The sequence below is a fragment of the Bos javanicus genome, chromosome 3 (genome assembly GCF_032452875.1).
Source record: "Bos javanicus breed banteng chromosome 3, ARS-OSU_banteng_1.0, whole genome shotgun sequence".
NCBI classification, from domain to species: domain Eukaryota; kingdom Metazoa; phylum Chordata; class Mammalia; order Artiodactyla; family Bovidae; genus Bos; species Bos javanicus.
Window position 1 is genome coordinate 58,271,258 of NC_083870.1, and position 21,970 is coordinate 58,293,227.

Below are 21,970 nucleotides of genomic sequence, written 5' to 3' on the forward strand. Positions count from 1 at the left end.
CCAGGGCTACATTTATAGAATGTTAGCTGCCACCAAAGAATTGTACTTCTTAGGATGCAAAAGAGTAGGAAAGTTGCAGAAGTTAGCTAGAAGAAGGTATATTTTTTTCCTAGAAATTTTTGTCTTCATCTTTAGAAAATTCACTTAGTTTGGAATCAAATTTAACCAATTTTGCACATTTCTGTTACATAGGGACTTATAGGTAGCACTGGTCCTCCGGGATTTCCTGGGCTTAGAGTAAGTATCAAATATCATCCTTCTTATAAAATTCTTTTGTGTGTATTTATATTTTTTCAATGTGTTTTACAAACTTTAGTATAAAGAAAATTTTTAGTGTCATTGTTGAATATCAACCTTGCTCACATGTGTTTTCCTGCCAGATAGGCAAATTTAATCAGTAGTATGAATCGAAAAATGAATTATACTTTATGATATAATAACAAAGCTGAAATAACAAATTTTCACAGGTTAATGTGTAAATGTATTTATCTGTTTCATTGAAGGATACTTAATCAAGATTCAGTTTCTCCAGAAGTATGAGACCTAGAACAGCCACTTCTTTTCTTTGAGGTAGTCTTTCATACCATCTGGTCTGGAGAGACAGATAGGGCTAAACAAAAGCACATGGTAGCTATAGGCTTTATGCAATAAAATTAAATAAGTGATTGGGAAAATCATCCTGAACAAAAGGTAGGAGCCAGACTTTGCCAGTACCATTGAACATTTTCATACCTCATTTATTTATTGTACTTAAAATAGTAACTATTATTTGTTCACTTAATTAATTTTTATACAGTAAATTCAACTCTTAAATTTCACTAAAGCTTCTGATGTCATCAAAGTACAGTTTAGTAAAAGCAGTTCTTTGAAGGCTAAAACAATCTAGTCCAGATACGTGTCTTTCTGATACATTTTTGATTATTCATTTGACTAATCAAACTGTCGTATGTATCTTCCTGATATGTCTTCATAAATATAAATTTCTCTTATCCAGACTTCTGGTTCATGACAGGGATATAAGTTACAGATATGGTATGTAAATTTAGAGCCATATGTTTCAACATTGAACTAAAAGCAAGAATGACATACTTTTATGAAATGTAAGGAGCCTAATGAAAATAGAATCTTAAAGGTAAGCCTATTTCTATTCACATAAAAGTAGGGCATGACCATGGCAGAGGTAGAATTTCCCGAGGGTTCAGGATGGGGAACACATGTATACCTGTGGCGGATTCATTTTGATATTTGGCAAAACTAATACAATTATGTAAAGTTTAAAAATAAAATAAAATTTAAAAAAATCAATTTAGAGCTTGCTCTAGTATGTAGAGTAGGTAATTAAGACTCCAGAGTTTTAGGCCATAAATTATGGCTACCATATTTTTAGCTTGAACTTGAACACAGGTCTTCGGACTACAAGTTAAAAGTTTTTCCCCCGTCTTAACTTAACCCATGGCAGAAGGCGGTGGCCTGGCCAAAGGAATATCTTTCAGAAGTTTACCCATTGAAACTGTGGTAAAAATCAGCATAACAGGTTTTAACTTTCCCATATGGGATGGCAGGAACATAGAATTGAGAGTTAAAAAAACTGTAATTAAAAAACTACAGTTAATCTAAGACCTTTAGACTTTCCTCTTGTATACGATTATTAGTAATTATAATACAATTAGCAATAACAGCTCACTTTCATTTAGTATTTTCTATGCGCCAGACACAAAGATTAGGTAATTTAATTCTCTGAACAGCCTAAGACCATTTAACTTAAAAGTGTTGAACTCGGATTTGAAGGCAGGTGATATAGATCCTGGAGAAGGCAATGGCACCCCACTCCAGTACTCTTGCCTCGAAAATCCCATGGACGGAGGAGCCTAGTAGGCTGCAGACCATGGGGTTTCGACTTCACTTTCACTCTTCCCTTTCATGCATTGGAGAAGGAAATGGCAACCCACTCCAGTGTTCTTGCCTGGAGAATCCCAGGGACAGGGGAGCCTGGTGGGCCACCATCTATGGGGTCGTACAGAGTCGGACACGACTGAAGTGACTTAGCAGCAGCAGATGTAGATCCAGAGTTCAGAATTTTCCCCCTTGTGTTATACCATTTCCTTAAAACTTCTACAACCTTAAAATATGTATTGTATCTCTTAAGAGATTTCTTTAGATGTCATGAGAAGGCCTTTGTGATGATAGAGCCCAAATGACCAATTTCTTTTCTCAGAACTTAGACTAGGGCTATACCCATAAGTGGTAGTCACTGGCCCTACCAGTGGGGAGAGACAGGAAGCAGGCAAGGGAGCTGGACTCCAGAGACACACTTTTCTTCATCTGACCTATTAGCATTAAAGTTGGTTAGCTCCAAAGTTTCCATTATTATGTTTAAGACCCAGATCAATATTCTTAAGATGGCCTAAGATGTCTAGGCTTTTGGTTCCTCTCTGCATCTTGAGAATATACTCTGTGCATAAGCCAAGCTGTTCATTCTTCAGATGCAGTGTCCTTACCAGATGGCCTTTGCACTTGTCTGCCTGAAACACTTAAGCTCTACTTTTCTGCCCAATAGTTAACTGTTACTTATCTTTCAGTTCCAGGATTTAGCACAGTGCCTGACACATAATAATGCTCAATAAAAATACCTGGGTTTTCTGTCCTTTTTCTTCCTCCTTTCACCCTTTGGTAGGTGGGAAGAGATTCTATAGAAATGAAAATGGCTTATGAAACTAACAGTCATTTTCATAGTCCTCACTCTTCTACAGTAATAGAGATGGTATTTTATACTTTTCAAAGTACTTTCTTTCACATGGATCTAATTTTTAAAGTAGATAGAACAGGTGTTATTACTTCCTCTCTTGTACATTTATTGTGCAATTATTACAATTTTAATCAAAATAGTGGGAGCACCATTATTATTATCTAGTTCACGAATACTGAACTAGATGCCAGACCTAAAAAGTATATATAAACAAATTAAGATTCCTGCTTCCTGGCAATATTATAATCTAATATGGCTTCAAGTCAAGCCACTGAAAATGGAGCAATTTATCCTAGAAAATCAGAGTGGCTTCACAAAGGAGATGTCTTTTAAGCTGTTTGTTGACTGTGTGTGAGTGGGATGAGTTGGGAAAGGGCCTCTTGGGCAGAAGAAGGCTGTGTTCAGATGCACAGACATGGGGGGAAATGGAATGTTTTGGAAATGAAAATCGAAAGAGTGGGCTTGCAGCCTGGGAAGTATGGGGTGATGGGAGAGGAATGGAAGGAGGTGAGGGCTTCCCTGGTGGCCTAGAGGTTAAAGCATCTGCCTCCAATGCGGGAGACTTGGGTTCGATCCCTCGGTTGGGAAGATCCCCTGGAGAAGGAAATGCCAACCCATTCTAGTACTCTTGCCTGAAGAATCCCATGGATGGAGGGGCCTGGTAGGCTACAGTCCACGGGCTCGCAGAGTCGGACATGACTGAGCGACTTCACTTTCACTTTCACTTTTTCAGGAAAGATTACGTGAACTTCGGTGTCCCATAGTAAACAGTTTATCCGTTTGCCCTGAACTGTTGCTTTTCATGTATTCCCTTCCAGCAGGGCAGGTATAGCTCCTGACAAGAGGTGATACTGCTTTCTCTAGATTATTTTTTCCATGTAATTAATTGTTACTGTCATTCGCCTTCTCAATTAGTAACAGTGATTATTGCCTGGTAGTGTGGCTGGGTATGGTCAAAAAGCCCGGTAATGGCATTCACAATCTTTTTGGCGATATGTTCACTCAAGAACTATGATTGGCTAGTGGCTGCTACTCTGGTAAGAACCTACCCTTGGGTCTCTCTATTTCTTTGACTGACTTTGACTCAGTAGTTCTCTAGTATTTGTCATTCTGTGGGAGGCTTTTTGCTTCTATTGCTATATCCCAGACACCCTCTGCTAAGCCCCCATGCATGAAATTAATTATTTCTTCTGTCTGCTTAATCTTCTTATGGGAATGAAGTGTGATAGGTAGGGAGTGTTGAAGGACCTTCAGGTTATCTTTATGGAACTGAAAACTGTTACTAATCTATCATGAAGCAATTTCAGAATATGTAGTTTTTTAGGAGTAGGATTTTCCATACAGCCTGTGACATATCACAACATATTTGATGTTTCTTGGAAGTTTCTACACCCATATCATTTTACTTTCAAATTCTTTATTTTACTCGGTCCTTTATAATAAATATGTTTTTTGATACCTCCTGAAATTTACTATTTTGTGATTTTTCTTTCAGAGATACTAAAAAGTAAAATAGAATAGTGTGCATACAAGGCATATTCATCTGAAGATGCCAGACTATGCACAGTACTATATTTCCTGCAATAAGAATTAAGGATATTGTCTACAGAAAAACAACAGGACAATAAAGAAATGTTTGTTTTTGATATTCCTTTCCATTTCTTACATGAATTAGTGCTCTGTAATTTCCAGAGACATTTATTGTATTTTGAATGACTATCAGAAGTTTTAAAGCTATGAACTTTGAATAAACTAGCCACTGTAATTATAAGAATAATTATTTCCCATCAATGGAATTTGTCAGTGATGTATTGATGCTGTGTTCCCATTTCTCAAGTTGAAAAATATTATTCTGCCTCTCACAGTCTCATATTTTTCAGGATTAAGCATGTTGGGAATAATTTATCTTATGCTTCACAGACTATAGGACTCACCCCAAAGTAAAGATGTCATATTTTCCATTCTGAAATTTGTAGTATATAAATGTGGACTCTTAGAAATATACTGTTATGTCAGCACTCTAGAAATCACTGTTTTAAATTTAAAGTTGATTTCTTCTTCCAGTATTCATTCCACACTTCATTTCAAAACTATTATGTGCCAATTATTATGTTGGGCTTGAGATATAAAAAAAGAATAAAACATGCTTCTACACTCACAGAATGCACAGACTAGGAAGACAGGGGGAAAACAAACAAAAAAGGAAACCAACCAAAAAAAAAAAAAAAAGAAAACAAAACAGTGCAGTATATTTAGTACTGTAGCAGAAGCATATTCCGTTAGTGGTTTTCAAAGGCTTGAAGCATGTGAGAAGGGAGAGTATGTTCAGACTAGAAAACAATTTATTGTGTCTAGAATGTTGGATTTAGAGGAGGGAGAAGGAAAAGGCAAGTAGAAACAACTGGAAGAAGATGGGATGGAAAGTACTGATGGAAAACTAGTAGTAAGGGTCTGGAATACTGTCCTAAGAAATATGGATTATAACTAAACTGAACAACATTTTCAGCATTGTCACAAATACACCTTTAAAAGTTCCTAAACATTTGGGAAGCATAAAAGGAAGGTTGAAAGCAACTCTTTGAAGATGAAGGATGATGTGTTAGCCAGGCACACAGAGGTAGCAAGAGAAAGAAGGATAAGAAGTAGCAACAGAAAGAAAGAGGAAGCAAGAGAAAAGAAAGAAGGCATCGTTGACACAAAAATTAAGCGATCTCCAAACAATCAAGAGATTGCCACTATTTTTTCAAATTTTACTTTCAGAAACTTTTATAGTTGCTATTGTCCTTTGAGTTTTAAGATGACGTGTTGAAGTTTTTCTGGGTTTCTTGCTTGCAAGAGATTATAGTGGTAGGTAATATTTTTGAGTAATCTTGCATTGGAGAAGTTAAATTGAAAAGCTTGACATTGGTGACTGTGTCTTTTTCATGTTTGTTTCCTCAACACTACCATACAACACTACTACAATGCTTGATACATATTCTGCTCGATAAATGTTAAATGATGAATGAATGAGAGAAACCCAGAAGAGTAGAGCCTTTTATTTACTACTCAGTTCCCTGAACCTACGGTAAATTTTATTATCTGCAAATTGTAGATCATGAAGTCATTGGAAATAGTAACTGCCCAGTAAATATTTGCTGAATAAATAGGTGAAAGAAAAATCTAAGAAAATCAAATGAAGTATTTTTTGAACACTTCCTGGGAACATGGCACTAAAATATTTCCCCTATCGTCAAGATATCTCTTTGGAGAAATATTTCAAAATGAATCCTGCGGATAGTAACTATTAGAATTCAAGGAAGAGAAGGATCCTAGTAGATAAGATCAGTATGAGTAGGCTTAAGGAAGCAGAATAGACCTCACTAAAATTTGAATGAATGGTATGATTTATAAATGTAAAGAGGAAAAGTAATTGTTAGAGAACAAGCATGTGTGGGAACTTAGTAAGATGAATTATTTCATTAAGTTTACCATGTTCTCTTTTTAATCCTAGTGGTGCTCAAGGATACCTTTCTTTCTTATTGCTTTCCAGGGCAGTGTTGGCCCTGTGGGACCAATTGGACCTTCTGGAATCCCTGGCCCAATGGTATGCTTCTGTTTACATAATGGATATTTCACTTTGATTTCTCTATAATGTCACAAAGTATCACTTTCTTTTTTAGGGTCTTTCGGGCAATAAGGGCCTACCTGGAATCAAAGGTGATAAGGTGATTTAAATATTTACATTGTCATAGAGATCATTTTTTTTTATCACATTTACTTTTCTTTTGAGTCAACACCACTTATAAAATATTTTTATTAAAATATGGGATCCAATCTGTAATATCAATTATATGTTTTCTCAAAAGTAGGAAAAAATAGAGAAATTTTTCTTGTATAACTTGTATTTGCCTTCTTATTGCCACATTTGCATTGCTTAAATGTCTTTGTATGAAATTGTGCTCCCCAGGGTGAACAAGGCATTGCAGGAGAGCAAGGAGAAACAGGATATACTGGAGACAAGGTACCATTAGTTTTATATAAATTAAAAAAAAAAACAAACACAGTGAAAATGCATGCATTCTTTAAAAAGAAAGGAGTACTCATTATTTCAAATCATGTATTTTTTTAGGATATAGTATCAATATGATTCTGCATGTCTTGTTTGAAACATTTTCTCAATTTTTTTTTTAATAATTCCATGACTTCTTTTAATAGTTCGTAAGTAGAGGCATATCTGCCTTCTGTGGTGTAATAACTTCTCTCTTTACTGTTCTTTTAGGGTGCTGTGGGTTTTCCTGGACCACCAGGGATGAGAGGAAAGCCAGGACCTTCAGTAGGTTTGAACTTCTGCTTGTTCTTTCTGATTCATGGAATGCACACTATGGCATGACCCTTGATACCTGTTGGTGTTCGTGGAATGTAAGAAGTAGGATTTAAGTGTACCAGTATGGCATTTTCTCTCCAGTTTTAGCATACAGCTAATCCTTGAAGTTTTCAGCTTACAATCCATAGATTATGGCACCTCACCCTCCTCACCTCCTTCATCCCAGTCAAAAGCCAAATTTCCATGAGCCTTAAAGATTTTTGTTAATCTATTATAGATAGAATTTAAACTAAGAAGTAGATTTTAAGCCAGAAAATATAAAGCAACCTTAAATAACACTGTAATTTATCCAAATATTTGTTTCATTAAGGAAACATTCTGAAGAAAATACAGCATGTCATACTGTCTTATGGGCCCAAATATTCTAGTTCCTTGTCTTTTTTAAATCTTCGAGCATCAATTAACTGAAATAAAAGGATACTGTGTATTGTAGTTAACTTGAAGCCAGGTAAACTATAAAACTAAAGTTACTGAATAGTTAAAAACATTTAAATAGAGTGGTTAAAACTTGAGTTAATGGTATATATCTACGTATTAAAAATCATAGTAATGATTATACCTAAAATTCACTGTTTACAAAATGCCAGGCAGTATTCTAAGACCTATACTTCTAATTTAATCCTTAAAACAGTCATATAAAGTTGGTGCTATTACTATTCCTATTTTACTTATGAGGAAAAGTGAGACACGGAGAGTTAAATAACTTGCCCAAGGTCCCAGAGTTAGTTGGTAGTCACCCAAGAAAACCTGGTGACCACGGATGTCAGAGTCCACGCACTTAGCCACTGTGCCATAGTGTTTTATGCTTCAGGGTTTTAAGATTGTTTTAGGGTTTTATACAACTCTTTGACTGTGATTGTAGATCCAAAATGAAGTGAAAGTCGCTCAGTCGTGTCCGACTCTTTGCGACCCCATAGACGATAGAGTCCATGGAATGAATTCTCCAGATCCAAAAATTAGATATAAAATTATAATTTATTAATCTAACACTATAAAAGAGTGTTGTTTTCCTGAGCAATTTCACCATGTTTCCCTAACTCCACCCTCTCATCTTTAGATTGTTTATTTTTGCATCAAAGTAAGCAGCATTAACGGAGAAGGCAATGGCACCCCACTCCAGTACTCTTGCCTGGAAAACCCCATGGATGGAGGAGCCTGGTAGGCTGCAGTCCATGGGGTCGCTAAGAATTGGATACGACTGAGCAACTTCACTTTCACTTTTCACTTTCATGCATTAGAGAAGGAAATGGCAACCCACTCCAGTGTTCTTGCCTGGAGAATCCCAGGGACGGGGAGCCTGGTGGGCTGCCGTCTATGGGGTCACACAGAGTCGGACATGACTGAAGCGACTTAGCAGCAGCAGCAAACAACATTAAGTTACGTAGCTTTACATCACCATTCCTTATGATTTCTAACAGTGACAGCATTTTATATACATTTCCCAGGAATCATGTAATCCAAAGAACAATTGCTGGCATCTGTTTATCTAATGATACGTTGATGGTGAGCTCTGCCTTTACTACTTTCCGCTCAGTTGACAGTGTACCCAGACTTGTGCCATGGATGTGAATCTCATAAGGGGCAGGAGAATGGGTCAAGCTAACAAAAAGCTTCTATTTTTCAAGGATGATTTGAAACCACTTAAAAGGAGCTTTAAGTATCTGCAGTGTTAGCAAAATACTTCTTTTGATAATAATGAAATGGTATGACATATTTTCTAAGGCCAGTACTAAGTAATAAGTGGTATTAGTCTCATGCTTTATAATTAATTACTAGAGAAAACTAGTCATATCATGCTTATATCAGGTAAACCTTTTTAATGTCTTCTTTACTCTTTGATTTAATTTATAATAATTACATATTTATTGAAATTAGGGAAGGCTGAATAACTGGTCTAAATAACAGAGATGTAGATTTTGGTTCCAGCCTTGACACTGACCTGCTATGACACTGGATATTTAACCACCATGGTATCTAGTTTCTCATGTTTAAAATGAGTGTCAGACTATATCATATGTAAGGTTCCTTGCAGCTCTGTGACTTTTTAATATTTTCCTTTCTTAGTAATAATGCTTCTCAGTGTTTCTCTAGTCCAAACTAAAGCAAAGACTTCCTGTTTCACCTTTGACATGTTGTCTTAAAACCTTTAATTTTTTTCCTCCTGGAGTCACTAGACACTCTTATGTGGTACTTTTAGGCAGTGAATCAGGGAGCACGAAATGATGAGAGTGAGACTGTTACTTGTTCATATTGTACATTTCCGTACTATTCTAATAAAAAATGTTAATATCAGCAGGGATTACTTTGGTCAGAGACAGCTGACTATTTTTTGTTTGTTTTATCAAATCTTGAAAAATATGTACTTTGGACTAAAGATAGGATAAGAGACTTAGGAATTATTATTTATGAGACCACCTTGACTTTAGACTCTCACTTTATCACTTGTTGGTATCTTACTGTTATTTAAAAAATTGTAGATGTTTGACTTAGAAACCTTTCCTAGTTATGGAAAGAGACACTTGTTTAATGAAAAATTTCTTACAAAAATCAGCAACTATATTAAAAATAAATTGTACAAGTTAGTGTCTTTCTAAACCATTTGCTCCCTATCATGCAATGAAGGCCAAAGTCATATGAATGTCTTTATTCTTTTATGTCTCCTACTTTTGGTTTTCTGTGATCTACAACATTCGTGTCACTGATAGTTTGCAAATGGATCTAAGTTGCAACATGAAAGAATGTTTTCAAGATAAAAGAATGTTCTGATCTAGAAGATTTTTAACATTCTGAAATATGGAAACTTTTACTCTGCAAGTATTTAAAAACTAGAGAAAATTACCTATCTGAAGTTAAGAAATACTGTTTTTTTAAAGAGAAAAAACAAAGTCAATTATGTCCTCTTCATTTTTTAGCTGGAAGTTGCTACCGTTTGTAGAAGTTTACTTAATCATTATTCAGTTCTTTACGTTTTTATAAAGGTAAATTGACATTCAAGGAAACTTGCAGTTGAAGTTTTTCAAAATGAAAATTTTTCTGAAGGATAAATAAAATTATTCCACAAATAAAGATCAGGTTGTGGATCGACTTTTCTGGTAGCAAAGGCCTGCTGTATTCCATTTTTTCCTCAAGCTTGTAAATGTAGCGTCTTGTTTAGATTTTGCCACTAGAGGGTCTCAGTGAAAACGCTGTGTCTATCTGTTTGAGATACTTTTCATTTCAAAAATTTGACTCCTTTGATAGACTCACTATCGGGTATGATTTTGTTTATTTAGGGGAACTTAAGCGAACTTCTGCATAATATTTTACTACTTTTCTCTAGGTTTAATTGTAGGTGTACTGTGTACTGCTTAAGTCCAGAGACTGTAGCACCGTATGAGGATGAATTTAGTACACATGGAAAACTATGCTTCACTTCTTGGAAACTGGATAAACCCCTGTTATACAGAAGAGTTTATGTATAATAAATTCAAGAAATTTTATGTATTCTGTGACCTGGTGTCAGATTTGAAGCTCACATAGAAATTTAATATGACAAAAATAATGCATTCAGCTGTTTTAAGGAAAACAAGGATATCAGACTAGTGGCCTTCCGTGTTCTGTAGTTTCAACTTGAGGATCACCAACCCTCTCCAGGATCAGGCTTTTACCCTTCTTCTGCAGTCTTGATTTCACATTGTTAATCTGAATGTCAGAAATGGCTGCAGAGATATAGAAATCAAATCTTCAGAAGTTTAATCAAAAGATCAAAGCAATCTAGGAATTCTAGGTAACATCCAGGAGATGAGAGAGGATGTGAATGGAAGGATTAATAGTTATAAAATTGATTAACATTTAATGAGTACTTTCTATGTTCTAAGCACTGTGCTTAACACTTTACATTTGTCTCATTTATTTCTCATAATGACTGTAAGAATGTTAGTAACATTATTATTCCTGTTTTATTGGTGAGAAAATAGGCTGAGAGAGATTAAGCAACAGGCTTTTAAATCCAGGTAATTCTTAATTACTAAATCAGGCCACTTATAGTTACCAAAGGAGAGAGAATTTTTCAGAGGCAATCCTAGAATTCTAGTTGTTTATGAAAGCAGTTCCTATCTAGAGTTTCCTACTTTGTTAAGTCAAACCTTATTCTCTTATCTTTGGATAACACACATCCACACCACAATTTTTTTTCCTTCATTTGATTTCCATTAATTTGTATCTCTAATATTTAGGGATAAATATGTATAGATCTATACACATCTTATATAATAAGTTTCATGCAGTGATGATGATTTTAAGTCTTTCTGAATAGTCATTACAACTTTGAAATAATATATTGACTGCTGTTTGCCAGAAAGTCATTACAACTTTGTGTGACATAATATATTTTTTGCATACTATATGTTTCCTTTTTCAATCATATTTATTAAATTAATATTTATACTTTGATTTCTCTCCCCCAACCTCCACATTGTAGGGCCAAACAGGTGACCCAGGACCCCAAGGGCCATCTGGCCCTCCAGGACCAGAGGTAAAATGTTGGTGGGAATGTAATTAATTTAAATAAATATCATAGCAATTAAACTTGATTAGTTAAACCTTTTATATAATAGGCTTAAGCAAGATTCTCTTTAAAGTTTATATCTTTGTAAACAGTTTGGACTAAATGTTTTCTGTTATGTCGGGAGGTATGCAACAGTGATCTCCAGAAAATAGAAAAGGTATAGCCACATAGTCCTGGTTAGATCACAGTTGCTTTATTTGTTCTGCACAACAACTACTAGTAACACGTAGGTGGGGCTTGCAGTCAAATTTCAGAACATAAATGCCATTGAATTTTTAATGCAGACTGCTTCCAAGTTTTTAATGTGCGCATATCATTTGCATCTCATATTCTAGAATAAACATGAGTGAGTCTGTAGTACATGCATAAGATTTGCTTGTATAGTATATTCTTTGAAATTCTTACTTTGGCTTAATCCTTGATATAGAGGGGCTTTTTCTTTTCTGCAAGACTGCATAGGACATACACATATGAAATGAAACATTCAAGTTTTTAAAAAAATCATTTGATGAGTCAAATATATACTACATGGAGATTAGTTTCTGAAGCTCACCCTAGTTCAAAAATATAAACCAAAATATAGGCATACATAAATATATAACCCTGTAGTCCATGGGGGAACAAAGAGTTGGAACGACTGAGCAACTAAACAACAACAAAACATGTAAATACACATTCACGTCTAATTCAGAGTCATAGATGCAGCAGTGACTCTGAGAAAGTGGATTTGGCTTCACAATAAAAAAAGTTAGATCAATAAAGTCCCCATAGTGTCAAAGCAGTAGGTGGAGTTTCTAGGAATAGTACTATCTTGATGCTTTCTCCTTCTCTTGGTAAACTCTAAAGTCTGTTTCTTACTCCACCACTGTCTTTCAGAATTGGCTAATTTCTTTTAGCAATTGTCTATTCTTATTGACTGTCTAATTTAAAAACATATTAGAGGTTAATGGTTCAAAAATCAAAACAACATAATTGCATCTAGTTTTGATAATAGGTAATAGGAGGTAAAATAGAGCAATGTATTGATGTCATAATGCTGGGGGAATGAAATTGTTTATAGTAATAAAATGTATTATTAACAGACAATTAAAGTAGTAATTAACTGACTAATATGTTTATATTTTTTTATGAGCCTGCATTCTTTTAATCATTTGTCATGAAAACATTCCTGGAATGAATCGTATTTACCTGTCTTCATCATACTGAGGATATAGAGTCTAACTGATCTTTTATTATCTTTAAAGGTTATTTTTACAAACATGGATTACTGTATTGTAATTTTAGTTACATATGGTATGTATCCTAGAAGGAGTGTGTCATCTCCTTGCTATCAGTGTGGTTTAAAAACCACACTTTTCTTTATAAAGCCAGGTTAAAGTACGCATGGGCCATGTTTTCACTCATCACTTAATTTTCCAGAAATTTTTTCTCTGTTGCTTTTGAAATTTTATGATTTTCAGTCACCATTCAGAACATTGCCTAACTGTCTGAGTCCTGGAAGGTACTGAGTCCCAGCAAATACCAATTCTTCCTCCTTTTGTTGTTGTTTTTCAGTTGCTAAGTCATACCTGATTCTTTGTGACCCTATAGACTTCAGCACGCCGGGCTCCTCCATCCTTCACTATCTCCCAGAGTTTGCTCAAATTCATGTCCATTGAGTCAATGATACTATTTAACCATCTTGTCCTTTGCCACCCACTTCTCCTCCTGCCCTCAATCTTTCCCAGCATCAGGGTCTTTTCTAATGAATCGGCTCTTTGCATCGGGCGGCCAAAGTATTAGAGCTTCACCTCTAGCATCAGTCCTTCCAATGAATACTCAGGGTTGATTTCCTTTAGGATTGATTGGTTTGATCTCCTTGCAGTCCAGGGGACTTTCAAGAGTCTTTTCCAGCACCACAGCTAGAAGGCATCAATTCTTTGGTGCTCAGACTTCTTTATGGAACAACTCTTACATCCATACATGACTACTGCAAAAGCCATAGCTCTGACTATACGGACCTTTGTCAGGTGCTTTTTAATACGCTATCTAGGTTTGTCAACGGAGAAGGCATTGGCACCCCATTCTAGTACTCTTGCCTGGAAAATCCCATGGAGGAGGAGCCTGGTGGGCTGCAGTCCATGGGGTTGCAAAGAGTCAGACACGACTGAGTGACTTCACTTTCACTTTTCACTTTCATGCATTGGAGAAGGAAATGGCAACCCACTCCAGTGTTCTTGCCTGGAGAATCCCAGGGACGGGGGAGCCTGGTGGGCTGCAGTCTATGGGGTCGCACAGAGTCGGACACGACTGAAGCGACTTAGCAGCAGCAGCAGCAGCAGGTTTGTCAAAGCTGCTTTCCTTCCAAGTAGGAAAGGTTAGTCATAGCTTTCCTTTCTTTTAACTTCATGGCTACACCACCATCTGCAGTTATTTTGGAGCTCAAGAAAATAAAACCTGTCACTGCTTCTCTCTTTCCCTTTCTATTTGCCATGAAGTGATGGGACTGAATGCCATGATCTTAGTTTTTTGAATGTTGAATTCTAGGCCACTCTCCTCTTTTACTCTCCTCTCCATTTTCACTCTCCTCTTTCACCCTCATCAAGAGACTCTTTAGTTCCTCTTCACTTTCTGCCATTGGAGTGGTACATCTGCTTATCTGAAGTTGATATTTTTCCTGGCTGGCAATCTTGATTCCAACTTGTGTTTCATCCAGCCACATTTCGCATGATGTATTCTGCATGTAAGTTAAATAAGTAGGGTGACAGTATACTGCCTTGTCATATTCCTTTTCCAGTTTGGAACTAGTCAGTTGTTCCTTGACTGTTTCTGACTATTGCTTCTTGATCCACATACAGATTTCTCAGGAGGTCATCTGGTATTCCCATCTGTTTATGAATTTTCCACAGTTTGTTGTGATCCACACTGTCAAAAGTGTTAGCCTCGTTGATAAAGCAGAAGTAGGTTATTTTTCTGGAACTCCTTTGCTTTCTCCATAATCCAGTGAATGTTGACAATTTGATCTTTGGTTCCTCTGCCTCTTTGAAGCCCAGCTTGTTTATCTGGAAGTTATTGGTTCAGGTACTGCTAAAGCCTAGCTTGAAGGATTTTGAGCATAACCTTGCTAGCTTGTGAAGAGAGCGCAATGATCTGGTAGTCTGAACATTCTTTGGAATTGTCCTTTTTGGGAATTGGAATGATAACTGACCTTTTCCAGTCCTGTGGCCACTGCTTACCTATTTTAAATAGTTTATGAAGAAGAAGCTAGGGCTTCTATAACTAATTGCCATGGGCTGCTGCTGCTGAATCACTTCAGTTGTGTCCGACTCTGTGCAACCCCATAGACAGCAGCCCACCAAGCTCCCCCGTCCCTGGGATTCTCCAGGCAAGAACATGTTGCCATTTCCTTCTCCAATGCATGAAAGTGAAAAGTGAAAATGAAGTCACTCAGTCGTGTCCGACTCCTCACGACCCCATGGGCTGCAGCCTACCAGGCTCCTCCGCCCATGGGATTTTCCAGGCAAGAGTACTGGAGTGGGGTGCCATTGCCTTCTCCAATATAAGGCAGCACTTCTATTTAAATCCTTCTTGACATTAGGCTCTTAATAGAATTGTATGTCTAAGAATTTAAAACAGCATGTTTAATCATATATCAAGCCTGAAAAGTTTCTCGTTGCATAGTAGATGAATTTTCTCAGATAAACGATCATATATGTTGTACTATATTTAGAATTTATCCTGTTTTTGATCAAAAATTTTTAACCAAAGGAATACAATTATCAGAAATGTATTTCAATGTATAAGTGATAGATGGAACAAAGAAAAGAAAGAGACAGGGAGAGATGACAATGAGGAGAAAAAGGAGAGGTGGCAAGACTGTGGCTATTTGGGAGGATAATGCAAGGCCAAGGGGCTAATGATGAGGGCCTGTAAAAATAGAGAGGAAAGGACTGCTCCAAGAGATAATTAGGAAATATGATTCACAGCATTTGAATCACAGTCCAGTTCATTCACCTCATATGAGAAAGGAATAAAAGACGCATGTAATAATTTTGGCTTGAACAGTTGGGGAGAATGCAGATCTTCATTCTAAAAACAGAATAAAAAAGGAGGAAGATATTTAGGGTGGGTGGAGATAATGCTTTGGTTTTAATTTTGTTAGGGCTAAAGTGCCTATGGGATATACAGGAAATTAGTCTCATAAATTGGAGAAGGCAATGGCACCCCACTCCAGTACTCTTGCTTGGAAAACCCCATGGACGGAGGAGCCTGGTGGGCTGCAGTCCATGGGGTCGCTAAGAGTCGGACACGACTGAGCGACTTCACTTTCACTTTTCCCTTTCATGCATTGGAGAAGGAAATGGCAACCCACTCCAGTGTTCTTGCCTGGAGAATCCCAGAAACGGCAGAGCCTGGTGGGCTGCAGTCTATGGGGTCGCACAGAGTCAGACATGACTGAAGCAACTTAGCAGCAGTCTCATAAATGTATAGAAAATTGTAGACTTGAAACTCAGAATGAACTAGAGAAACATGTTGGTATAGTACTCCACATAGAAGTATTAAATGAAGCAATTGTAATAGATGGAATTATTTAGGACTTGTGAAACAAGATTCAAAAATACTATTCCTAGACACTCACCTCCAGAAGGTGAATGTCATTCTCTGTTTACAGTATAATTAAGTTTTAAATTGACAATATTAAGAGCAGTATATAAACTTCAGTAACTTAAAAACATCATGAGAATAAAAAAAAAATCACAATGTAAATTAGAAAATATTTAGAATTGAGTAACAAATCACTATAAAGTTCAATATTGTGCCTAAAGCAACACCCAAACCCTAGAGGGAAATTCAAAGACTTCAGTGCATTTTTAAAAAGCAAGGAAGATTGAGAATAAAGAAGTTATGCAGAGCACAAGTGTAGGGGTTTGTTTCAAAAGAAGAAAGATGTTGAAAGAGGTCAATAGGATTGGAGTCTGTGTTCTCTGTAAGTAGGAGAGTAAATCCCAAGAGTGGGGGTAATTTGTGTGTGCAAGAGGAAGATACTCAAACAGTTTTGTGAAGAGTAACCAGGGAAGGGACTGGGGGCTAGTAACATAGTTTCTGACTTGAATTAAAAACTCAGCTGAGATTGAAAAACACACAGCATAGCTACAACTTTCAGTACAATTTATTAGAAATTAATTGCAAACTTGAGTCTGAACTTTGTACTGGGGCAAAACAATGAAACAGTCAGTTTTAGGCTTCTCTTCTCCCTTGGTTAAAAATGTATTGCTTGTACAAAAGAAGGGCAGCAATTCATGGTATTGTGTGATTTCCATATTTGAGCATAGATTGATAACAATGTCAAAGTACAATCCAGGAAAAGTTATTAAATAAGGGACCAAAATGATGGTCCTAGGTATATACTTCTGAGATAGCTTTTGTTAATTATTGAATGGCAAAAGGCTTAAATTAATCGTTGAAAAATATGATGCTTGGGATTGATGTCTTCTGAATGAGAATTGAGGAGGTAGCCTGAGTACCTTGAGCAAATTACTTGGTTTTGTGTGTGTGTGTGTGTGTGAATATTGCGATATATATGCTTAAGTTTATCTTTTACTAAATGGCTTCTCAGTTGTCCCAGAACTATTTGTTAAGCAATTTGTCTTCGCAGCAGTGATTTTAAGATGTCACCCTTATCATATACTAAATTTTAATTGTTTTGGGGTTTATGTCTGAACTTTGTTTTCTGTTCCACTTGAATGGTTGTCTGTTCCTACACAGTTGTCATGTTGTTTTAATGATAAGAAGTTCTATGATATTTTGTAACTTCATTGAAAAATAACAGGGGATAATCAAAAAATATAATTATATTTATAAAAGTATACAATGTGATGACTTGATATACATTGTGGAATTATTATCATGATCAAGATAATTAATACATCTATCACCTCATGTAGTTCTTTTAAATTTTAAAAAAAATTGTTATTGGAGTTTAGTTGATTTACAATGTTGTGTAAATTTTAAGTGTAAAACAAAGTGAATTGGTTTTGCATATACATTTATCCACTCTTCTTTAGATTCTTTTCCCATCTAGGTCATTACAGAATATTGAGTAGAATTCCCTGTGCTACACAGTAGGTCCTTGTTTACCTATTTTATATATAGTAGTTCAGTTCAGTTCAGTTCAGTCGCTCAGTCGTGTCCAACTCTTTGCGACCCCATGAATCACAGTATGCCAGGCCTATGATTGGCCTGTCCATCACCAACTCCCGGAGTTCACTCAAACTCACGTCCATCGAGTCAGTGATGCCATCCAGCCATCTCATCCTCTGTCGTCCCCTTCTCCTCCTGCCCCCAATCCCTCCCAGCATCAGAGTCTTTTCCAATGAGCCAACTCTTCGTATGAGGTGGCCAAAGTACTGGAGTTTCAGCTTTAGCATCATTCCTTCCAAAGAAATCCCAGGGCTGATCTCCTTCAGAATGGACTGGTTGGATCTCCTTGCAGTCGAAGGGACTCTCAAGAGTCTTCTCCAACACCACAGTTCAAAAGCATCAATTCTTCGGTGCTCAGCTTTCTTCACAGTACAACTCTTACATTCATACATGAGTACTGGAAAAACCATAGCCTTGACTAGACGGACCTTTGTTGGCAAAGTAATGTCTCTGCTTTTGAACATGCTGTCTAGGTTGGTCATAACTTTCCTTCCAAGGAGTAAGCGTCTTTTAATTTCATGGCTGCAGTCACCATCTGCAGTGATTTTGGAGCCAAAAAAATAAAGTCTGACAGTTTCCACTGTTTCCCCATCTATTTGCCATGAAGTGATGGGACCAGATGCCATGATCTTAGTTTTCTGAATGTTGAGCTTTAAGCCAACTTTTTCACTCTCCTCTTTCACTTTCATCAAGAGGCTTTTTAGTTCCTCTTCATTTTCTGCCATAAGTATGTATATGTTCATTACTAATTTATCTCCCTGCTCCTCTCCACTCTCCCCTTTTGTAGCCATAAATTTATTTTCTATGTCTGTAAGTCTATTTCTTTTTTGTAAAATAAGTTCATTGGTATCATTTTTTTATATTCCACATATAAATGACATCATGTTTGTCTTTTTCTAACTTCACTTAGCATAAGAAACTATATTCATTTTGCTTCAAATGGCATTATTTCATTTTTTTTATGGCTGAGTAATATTCCATTGTATATACATATATCTTTCATTTGTTGATGGATGTGTCAGTTGCTTCCATGTCTTGGCTGTTGTAAACAGTACTGCAGTGAACTTTGGAGTGCATTTACCTTTTTGAATTATGGTTTTCTCTGAATATATACCCATGAGTAGGATTGTTAGATCATATTGCAGCTTTATTTTTAATTTTGTAAGGAGCTTCCATACTGTTTTTCATAGTGGTTGTACCAATTTATATTGCCACCAACAATGTAGAAGAGTTCTCTCTCCTCTACACCCTCTCCAACATTTATTGTTTGTAGATTTTTTGATGATGACCATTCTGATCAGTGTGAAGTAATACTTCGCTGTACTTTTGGTTTGCATTTCTCTAATAATTAATTATGTTGAACATCTTTTCTTGTGCTTTTTGGCCATCTGTATGTCTTCTTTGAAAAAATGTCTATTTAGATCTTCTGTCCTTTTTTTATTGGGCTGTTTGTTTTTGTTATGTTGAGCCTCTTTTCATGTGCTGTATCACCACTTATTTTTGGTCTAATAGGTCTGTTTGTTTTAATGGGATGTACTATGGCTGTTGTCGATCCAGTTTCAATTGGGGCCACAACTGGTACTTATTTCTTCTCCTTCACTATCCATTTCAAATCCCTTTCACACTCGCCTTCTTCTCAGTAGGCCTTGGTGACTTGTCTAGTGGTTAACCAAAACCTAGGGCATGAACTTTTGTTTGGAGTTCCATTGCATCACGTGTATTCCACATAAATTCCTTCCTGCCTCTTTGGTATGAAGCTGTCTTTTCTCCTTTTCCTCCTGTTTTTCAGTCAATTAACTATGCCAAGTTGGTGACCTCTCTTTTTGTTTTCTTATATCTTATCATAAAAAATCTAAAGTGCTGTGGTAGCAGCCATAATTTTTAGTTTATTAAGAGCTTTGCTATGTCTCCTGTCAAGGGAGAGCCCCTTTGGGTATCAGGATCTCCATCCCTGTGAAGTCCAAGATTGTGGGGACAGAAAGCAGAAATTATCCTGTTTTACTAGAAGTGATGGCAGATAGGACCACACTCACTTCTACTTCTTGGTTCCCAAACTTGTGTATCCTTCCTATTAGAGACAAAACATCCTCTGAGCTGGTTCTTCAGTTATAACTTTAGAAGGCAGTTCCAATGTTCCATGAGACTGGCTACCTCTAAATGGTACAAGGTGGATTAAGACAAATGGATCGTATCATGGGGGTCACTTTTATATCTCCTTCAATGTAGAGATGCTGTGCTCTGTGGGTATCCATGCCTGTGGATCCGGTATTCTGTAATCCCCTAGATAGTGGTGCTAGTTAAACCTATAAAGGGAGGAGAGGCACACTTAACTAAAATACCTGTCTCTGTAAAGATGAACTGCTGATACTTCTAGACTGAAAGAGGCCCACATGAATGTAAACTACCTTTCAATCTCTTAAAAACCATAAATGAAAAGGGTGCATTTGCCAAATCAGTGATTACACACCATGTGAAGGGGGTCTCAATCATCTGCTTGGGTGATAATATTATTCAATACATCTGACACAGCAGCTGCAACTGGGGCTGTGGTGGTCTACAGTCACTCTGCAGAATAAAACTGATTTCTGTAGGGGCCAGTCTGACAAATTAAACAGTGCTCTAATAGAGAGCACAAACCCTACATATTTTAGATCTTGAATGATGGTACTAATCTCTGACAGTCTCTCCACATACAATTTTATTGGCACTTATGTGGATGTGTATTGTTGTTTAGTTGCTAAATCACATCTGACTCTTGACCGCATGTACTACAGCAGTCCAAGCTCCTCTGTCCATGGTATTTCCCAGGCAAGAATACTGGAGTGCATTGCCATATTTTTCTCCAGGGGATCTTCCTGACCCAAAGAGCGAACCCACATCTCCTGCACTGGGAGGTAGATTGTTTACCACTGAGCCATCAGTGAAGCCCATGTAGATGTTAGTGACTGGCTGATCCTTAGAACCAAAGGTCCACCTAACTATAGGAGTACCCTTGCCTTTTTGGCTCCTCTTTAAGAGAAAATCCAAATCTAAGTTACTAATTTTCAACAGATCCTTTAGAGATACCTATTTTTATTTTATGTTATTTATTTGGTTGCACTGAATCTTCTTTGCTTTCTCTAGTTGCAGAGAGCAGGGGCTACTCTGTATGTAGTGCGTGGGCTTCTCACATTGATGGCTTCTTTTGTTGAGGAGCACAGGCTCTGGGCACAAGGGCTTTGGTAGTTGCAGCTCACTGGCTCAGTAGCTGTGGCACTCAGGCTTAGCTGCTCCATTGCATGTGGAATCTTCCTGGACCAAGGATCAAACCCATGTCCCCTGCATTGCAAGGTGGATTCTTAATCCACTGTACCACCAGGGAAGTCCTAGAGATACCTATTTTATGTTAATCACTAAAACAAACCAAAAAATGGTGAATTAGATTAAGTCTTAACTTAAAAGAGCTTTGACATGAGTTTGAGCAAGCTCCAGGAGTTGATGGACAGGGAAGTCTGACATGCTGCAGTTCATGGGGACACAACTGAGCGGCTGAACTGAACTAAATACTAAATTCAAAATGTGTAAAGCCCCCACTGTCTCTTTTTCCCAAACATCAAGATTAATTAGCTTTGATAAAAATAGAAAATCAGGTCATTCTTTAATAGTCTAGGATCAGTGTAGTTCTCAAAGAAAATTATGAAATAGCCAAAGAATTTCTTTCCTGAGGCCTCTGGTCTCTCCTGTGTATATTGTTTCCCTCTTGGGCATGAGTTCTTATCTGTTTCAAACAACCAGTGTATCTTTTTCCTTCCACAATTTACCCTTCTTGTCAAAGCCTATTTTTAGAGAAAGACCTGAGAAATATATCTCACTCCCATCATTAACTGATTAACAGCTAAGGGCAATATAATTCCCTCTCAAGGATATTTACATGTCAACACTAAACAGAAAGCTGAAACTAATGCAATGAATTTTGAGTTGTAGAATTTGACATTGGCATTGAAAAAACTGTTCATCATTAAAGATCATCTGAACAAATGTCACTTCAGACTACTTAAGTTTTTTTCTTGCTTCTTAGCATTTTGCTTATTCCAGGTGAATTATTAAATTTCTGTAACAAAGAAGTAAATATACCTGTGCATTCAGCTTTTTG

The 21,970-nt window shown here is 36.8% G+C and overlaps 1 protein-coding gene across 3 annotated transcripts in view; it reads left to right on the top strand.

Moving 5' to 3' along the window:
- The window catches only part of COL24A1 (collagen type XXIV alpha 1 chain), a 398,952-nt gene that overhangs the window by 151,551 nt on the left and 225,431 nt on the right, over nucleotides 1-21,970 (top strand). For all 3 annotated transcript variants that reach the window (XM_061411389.1, XM_061411390.1, XM_061411391.1), the window contains exons 15-20: nucleotides 193-237; nucleotides 6,279-6,332; nucleotides 6,409-6,453; nucleotides 6,696-6,749; nucleotides 7,008-7,061; nucleotides 11,572-11,625. In XM_061411389.1, coding sequence (XP_061267373.1) covers nucleotides 193-237; nucleotides 6,279-6,332; nucleotides 6,409-6,453; nucleotides 6,696-6,749; nucleotides 7,008-7,061; nucleotides 11,572-11,625 — 306 coding nt within the window. The remainder of the gene's footprint in view (nucleotides 1-192; nucleotides 238-6,278; nucleotides 6,333-6,408; nucleotides 6,454-6,695; nucleotides 6,750-7,007; nucleotides 7,062-11,571; nucleotides 11,626-21,970) is intronic.